At 49.5% G+C, this 7,228-nt stretch overlaps 1 protein-coding gene across 1 annotated transcript in view; it reads right to left on the bottom strand.

Moving 5' to 3' along the window:
- The window catches only part of PPIP5K1 (diphosphoinositol pentakisphosphate kinase 1), a 44,344-nt gene extending 37,374 nt beyond the window's left edge, over window positions 1-6,970 (bottom strand). The window contains exons 1-9 of the mRNA XM_086620500.1: window positions 6,872-6,970; window positions 6,401-6,575; window positions 4,679-4,874; window positions 4,497-4,587; window positions 3,376-3,461; window positions 2,992-3,146; window positions 1,895-1,996; window positions 1,487-1,648; window positions 351-472 (exon numbers count right to left, since the gene is read on the bottom strand). Of these exons, the coding sequence (XP_086476626.1) occupies window positions 351-472; window positions 1,487-1,648; window positions 1,895-1,996; window positions 2,992-3,146; window positions 3,376-3,461; window positions 4,497-4,587; window positions 4,679-4,874; window positions 6,401-6,547 (1,061 nt within the window). The 5' untranslated portion in view covers window positions 6,548-6,575; window positions 6,872-6,970. The remainder of the gene's footprint in view (window positions 1-350; window positions 473-1,486; window positions 1,649-1,894; window positions 1,997-2,991; window positions 3,147-3,375; window positions 3,462-4,496; window positions 4,588-4,678; window positions 4,875-6,400; window positions 6,576-6,871) is intronic.
- Between the last annotated feature and the right edge of the window lie 258 nt (window positions 6,971-7,228).

Here is a 7,228-nt window from a genome sequence, read left to right on the forward strand (position 1 = left end):
CCTCACCATCCTCGCAGAGACATCTACCACACCACAGGCTAGTTAAGGCACCCTAAAGGGACACCAATTTCCCTCATATCACCAATACTGCAGCTGAGCTTAGCATCCAACGAAAAGTCCTGTAAGATACATCTAGCTGCAGACAAAGACAGCTAATGCCAATGCAGGCAGGAGCTCCAGAGGCTAAAAATAATTAACCCATTGCTCCCAGAGCCAAGCTTTCACCTGCTGAACAAATGTCCCCATATGAACCACCTGCAGACTTCTCCGATGTACTGATCAGGACTCCGCATTCATTTTCCTTCGCTATGAGTTACCTTCCCCACTGTCAAAACTTGGATTTTACATACCCGAGGATTTTGGCACAGTCATCGTAATACTTCATAGAGTTCTTCACAAAACTGAAGCCATTCACATCGCAAACAAAAGAGTGGCCGTTTGCCCGCAGGAGGTCGAACCCGCACACCGTTTGCTGCGTGAGGAAGCAGAGGACACGGGACTCGCAGGCTGCTGGCACGGATCGCAGCCAGGGGACGGCAGACGCACGGCCAGCGCACGCTGCCCAGCTCAGCTCCACCAGTGCCGCAGCCGTCCGCCACTCCACACCTACCTCATGACGCTTGAGGAAGCGTGACAATACAGCCACCATCCAGCAGTAACAGGCCCTTTAAAGGAACTTCTACACCCTTCACAGCTGCATCAAAGGCCACCCCACAAGTCCCGGGATTAAACCATCAGGATCGCCCCCCACCTCCCAGAGCCCTAAAGGCTCTCCTGCTCTTGCCTCTACATCCAATCATTTTGCACCAGACTCACAAGTACAGACAATAAGTGGTGCAGGCAAAGACATCCATCAATATATGGAAAAGGCTACAAGGCAGAACAAGCCCACAGCTGTATCAGCACAACTGCATGGGCTGTGGATTGCAGCAGGGGCAGGAACAAGTAGACAAGTGCTTCTTCTGCTAACATTGATGAACATGTCACGTAACCATACCTAAACTCACACACTCACTCTACCGACCTGTAAAACAGAACACAAATGTGCATCAAAGCCAGATCAAAAATAGAAAACAAAACCAAAAACCAACCAACCAACCAAATCAACCAGAAGAAAGGACCACCAAGCTTTCCACACAAACACAACTAGGAAACAGTAAAGGCAGGATGAGTACAGGTCAGATGGACAGCAGCACGCTCGGAATCTGGCTTTAAATACTCAGATGTACGCTGGACACCAGCCACCTACCAGCACAGAGGGCATTTGCTGCAGGCCCTCCTGCCTGCAATCATTTCTGGCCAGCAAACTGCCATGGCCAGCAGGACCAGCTGCATCCAGCCAGCGGAGATGGCAACTGGCATCAGGCATGGAAGACTGCCACACCAAAGACACATCAGGGTAACAGAGCTCAAGCTTTAACACTGACCGAGATTCAAACCAGACATTCGTGGAGTATCCTGCTTGCATAGGAGAGAAAACACAGACCTTAAAGGCTACACAGACTTTCCGGGCAACTAGTTTCTCCATGGCAGTCAGCATGACCGGGTAACGGATTTCTTTCCCTTCGCTGTCCCGTTCAACCTTCCCGTCCAAAGCAGGGGATTTGCGAGCCTCTGCATGGGCATAGTCCGGCCCAACAGTGTACACCTGGGAAGAGAAACAGTTACACCTGACACAACCACCTCGACTAACCGCAGACACAGAGAGAAGATCAGATGGTCCCGCGCATCCCTCCTGCTATGACCCACAGAACACCTGTCCCCCCTTTGGGACCCGAGCTGCACAGTCAGCCCCTCACAGCGTAAACAAACACGCCAGAATCTAAGAAGACTGCCCAGTCTTCGGCTGTCCCAGGCCTGGAGAAGGACGGAGCTATTCCAGGCTTTCCCTTACCTTCACATCAGTGCCATCTGTAGGCATGAACTCCTCATAAATGTACGAGCCGGTCTTCCTCACACTGCTCTCCGGGGAGTACACGCTACTCCGGCTGCCAATCTGAAAGCACAGAATAAAGCCTCAGGAGCTTTCCTAGGTGGGAGAACAAAAGGTGTTAAGTTTCACCTCGTATGTAAAGAATTAGCGAACGCCTCTCAGGACTCCCAGCTACTACAGCACACTTATTTATGGAGGACAAAAGAGACTCCAAAAACACAGACAGAAGGTACGTCCTTTTCCAGGTTTTAAAAAGGAGAAAAGTTATTATGGGTCATTAGGTTAACGCCAGTCACTACAAGGATACGGAACAAAAAACAGTGGATAAAGACCTAGAAAATAAGGAGTCTAGCTAACAAGCAAATGAAAATAAATTACAGCAGGTGATAATCAGACCAATTTAACTTCCTTCTAGGACACTCGACTGATCTTATGGACAGAGGATGATGTCGTTTTTTAATTTTCAGTGAGACTTTCGATACAACCTCAAGTGGCATGCCTGTACGTTAGCTAAGGAAACAATCATTTTAAGATTATTAATGGCAGATGTGTAACTGATTGGAAAAAAGATATATCACAGCTATTAACTGTTGGCTGGCAAAGTGGAGGAAGTGAGTAAGGGCAGATTTCCTGCGGAATCTTGGAATAAATTCTGCATTTATCACATTTGCACGCTACAGTAAGAGGAGAAGGGCAACAATGATGTTACAGGACAGGAACGTAAGTTTGAAAAAAAATTATCTTCCTGATGGACTGAAGAAGTGAGCTAGAAAAAATAGCATGCAATTCAATATGGGACAGTCTTCCGTGACTGCTAGACAGGACACAGGTGAAACAGAGGACAGGGAAGGCAAAGTCAGCACCACCACTAAAATATGTCCCTCTGCTATTCCTAGATAGATGGGGTTGAACTAGAAGTTCTAAGAAGGTCTAGACTTCCCCAACACGAACCCTTCCTTTCCCCTTCACCCACCCCAGCACTCCTTCCTGAAGCCACGTGGGTCTCAGAGCCACAGATCTGTTGCTTCCAACATCAAAACTGGAGTCCCCCTCCTCACCTTTCGGAAGAGCCGCTGGCTGCCTCCACCTGCTGACGTCGGGTAGTAAATATACACATTATGGTCTTCGGCACTGACGGGCTTCTCTACAAACGGCTTCGGGAAAACAGCTCCATTTACCTCCACATGGTCCTCTCCTTCCACCAAGTTGCACTCTGAAGACAAAGCACAGAAGCACGTTAGGAAACGGTGAGACAGCCCCAGCGCAGAGCCAAAGCCCTTCAGTCCTGGCCAGTCAGCCAGTTTTGCTGTCAAGACCTTTGTCCACAAAAACCAACAGACTTGTGAATCAGGGCTCTTCGCACTGATGATCAGTACCTGCAGTGTTCTGCAGAATACCTTCAATAGCATAGCAGGTGAAAACCGTGTTCAGTGGACACTGACCTTCTGGCCTATCTGGGTCTCGGTTGAGCACAGCATAGCGGGGCAAGTCTATTCCCTCTTCTTGAAGGATTCGATACACTTCACGTCTGCAGAGGACAGAAACAGTGGGAATCAACAGAAGAGTCTAGACAGTCCTAAGCATGTGCCAAGGGAAAGGCTTCACTCCCACTGATGAAGAAAAAAGTCAAACGAACACAAAAAAGCCTCAAGACAGAGTGCAAATGCTTCGCAGCGCATGCTCTCCAGATAAGATCTACAGGCTATGGGCCATGCCTCAGGCCTGCTCCAGCCCAGAGCAAACCTCTACCTGGCCAAAACACGGATGTCTATTTACCAGCACATGCCTAATCCACAGCAACACTCCCAGCACATGCCCAATCCACAGCAACACGCCCAGCACATGCCACCTGCCCAGACCTGCCCTCTCAACAGGTCCCTGTCACACTGAGCTGCCCAACACCCAGGCCAGGCAGATGCAGCAGAGTCTCTTTTCATCCTGGGTCAGCAGGGAAACTGCAATTCTTTCACTAGAGTTACACCTTGGGGTGCCTGTTAGCACCCACGGGAACACTGCTCACAACCCAACAACGTGGCAGGAGGTTTGGGGTCTGGTATGAGCCCTACCCACATGCCACCGAAGCAGTCTGGCTGTACGCACTGAAGTTCATGACTGCTGGTGGCCTCTACCAAGAGCTGACTGAGAAGCCTCTTAAGGTTCTGACCAACATACCCTCCTCAGAATCTGACCTGGCCTTGCTCCCAGTTTCTGTTCCAGAGCCCCATGCCCCTCCTCGGCTCTCCTCCTCAGTGACCAGTCTTCTTGTCTTAGTCGTGGCAGTCTCATTCTGTGAGACCTCTTCCACTTTCTACTTCATCTAGCCATTCCCCACGAGACATTTGCACCAGAAAACAAAACATGCCAAGTCTCAATGGTTCTACCCCTAAATCTATTCCCCTCCATGTTCTGGAGAAACAACTCCGAAAAGCCACTGCTAAGGTCCCCCTCCTCCCCATCTCACTCATTTGCCTGTGGTCAGGAAGACGAAGTTTGCACAGCATGCTGAGGAGAGGAATCAGACAAGGGAAGAGGGAAGAGGTGTTAGTGGATCACAGACACCTACCTGTCCTGGATATAATACTGCATGTCAAGGTCATTAATCAGAAATGGCTTGCACAGCTTGGCATAAGCAACCGCTTTATCCAGGGGGAACCCTGAAATACAGGGGAGGGGGGGAAGAATGAGTGGAAGCTCATTCCCTTGCCCAGATCTCAAGTAGGCTAAGACCTGCCACAGACTTTATACCTTTGGAGTGGAACGATATTAGGCAGTCACAAGAGGGCCAGTTCTCCACCGGTTCATTCAGAATAACATCTTCCCCCATAATCACCACTGTGATATACTCAAACTTGCACAGACGCTCCAGAATCTGTGTCATGGGCTTTGACTTGGACTTTTTGGTCATGGCACAGATTCCAACCACAATCTGCCGTTCAGGTGGCTACGGGAAGATAGAGATCAGTTTAGTACAGGGTCAACTACTTCACTGAATTTAAACTATAACAGTGTAGAAACGCAGCAATGCAGAACTAACAAGGGATTTTCTTCCAACCTTACGCACTCACAGCTCTTGCTTGACTCAAGCCCATACACACTTCCAGCTCCCACTAGGGTCCACTGGGGGACATCACTAAGGAGCAGCCCAAAACAACCACTTCTTTGCCAGTTAGTATGTACCTCCTCCTTTTACGGGGCAGTAATGCTACAGTCGGAAATAAATATCTGGCACCTGAACTAGCAGAAAAGAGCTGCAAATGTTTTATAACAAAAAAGTCTCGGAGCTCAGTCTGTCTTATCTGAGAGAAAATGAAGGGGAGATTACAACAGTAAATAGCTACAAGTAGAAGAGAAACAGTACCAAGCACTCTCCCATATATCTGACAAAGGCACAAGAAGATCCAGTGGACAAAGTGAAGTCAAGAGAAAAGGTATGCATTCAAAAAGCACTGGTAACCGTAACAGAGGAACAGGTTAAGGTCTGTGGTGGACTTTCTGTCACCATCTAAAAATCCCTGACTGGATGTTTTCCTGACAGACTAATTCTGGCCCGAGCAAGATTAAACACAGTGAGATCAGCTGAAGTGATACACACAGGACTGCAGGTTACCCAGTGCAAACAATTGTGGCTTCAAACTGTAAGCTGAGACTTCAGAAGTTACTGCACTGACTTGCAAAGCCAAGGTTCCACAGCAAAACAATATCTCGGAAGTGAAAAGGTTTCCAAATCCTTCACCACACTTGATAAACAGCTCCTCACTGAGCATCAAGATACACAACACTGCATGGGTTTGAAGGAAGCCCATGTGGGCTCCTTGGCCAACAACCCACTTGCAATGAAGGCTCAGGGTACACAGGCAATGGAAACGACCACTGCATTGGCGTCCGGTCCCAGCAATTCGCACAGCCCGCAGCAACGTCCCTGCAGCATCCGAGTCCCACATGCAAAACAGCAAATGTCACATTTAATATAACACTAAATAGAGGCCAAAAGCAGTCAGGAGCTGGAGAACATTCTCCTTTCTGCATCCTGTTCTTGGAGGTTACAGAAAAGAGTAAGTGCTTCCTTTCTGCAGGCACACCTTTGCCCTTTTCACAGTTCCCAGAGTTTTCCTCAAAAGTTCCCCTGGTGAAACAGAAAGGTTTACAGGAGTGTCAGGGTTAAGTTGCTAGAACACAGAAATCTGCTATTGTACCTGAAAAAGACCTGCAAGCAAAAGGGGTAGGATTTACAGCAGCATGAGGCAGCGAGTAAGGCTGTCCCAGCCGAAACCAGGACAGGCAGCATGACCACACAACATGTCCTGTCAGAAATGACGCTGCCGCTCCCCACGGCTGTGCCACACAGCCTGCTGCCATGTCCCCTGACGTCCCAACTGCCTGCGGCCTCAGCAGCAACTGCGCCAACCCCGGACGAGACCCAGGAATTCTGCACAGATGCTCCAACCCAGAATGCTGGGACCTCCTTACCAACTCCTCCTCTTCATCATCTTCAAAGAAATCGGTTTCGTCTGTCTTCATGTTTGATCCCAGAAAGTCTGTCTCATCATCCCTGGAACCAACAACAAACCTGGGAGTGCAGTTCTCTCCCTCACCGGAGGTCGTCAAGGACGACATTGCAGCTTCGGTGGCCGACCATCCCGCTCTGGAATCACAGCGTGCAAAAAGGGATAGAGAAGGTCAGACGCAGGCAAGCCAGGGGCCAGCTGTGCTACTGGAAGCAGGTGATGGCGGAGAGGGCAGGGACTGATCTGGCATGACTGAGCCCAGGGACGTGCTGCCCTGCACAAAAGGAGGGAGCAGGAAGAGACCCTCAGGGTGGAAGGGTATCCAGGATTCAGGACCATTTTAGACAGGCAGCTCCATTGTGCAATTAACCCCTCTGCACCGACTGGGAAAGGGACAGTGCCACCGACAGCGCCGAAATCATGTAAACCTCACAATGATGCATGCTCCACGCCGCCGTCTAAATCACGGAGGGACACAGCAGACACTCTTGCAGGCTCGTACACCGAAAGACATCAACTGGTACTCCAGAAGTTAGGATGAAGCTTAGGACTTCAGAAGTGATGGTGACTTTCCAATCGCCAATTTTCATCCTTTCAGCTCAAGAAGACCTACAGAGAGACCAGTTTGAGAGGCGCATGAGTTTGTGGGGAGGAGGGAAGAGGAAGAAGTGACAACTCTTTGGTAGGGAAAGAAAACACAGAAGAAGTATCAGCAGCAGTTTGGGTTGCAGGTCAGGGCTCCTGGGTTTGCAAGCTGGCTCTGATTTACTCTGTGACCGTGGAAGCCGAT

This window comes from Tauraco erythrolophus, chromosome 14 (assembly GCF_009769465.1).
Source record: "Tauraco erythrolophus isolate bTauEry1 chromosome 14, bTauEry1.pri, whole genome shotgun sequence".
Classification (NCBI taxonomy): Eukaryota; Metazoa; Chordata; class Aves; order Musophagiformes; family Musophagidae; genus Tauraco; species Tauraco erythrolophus.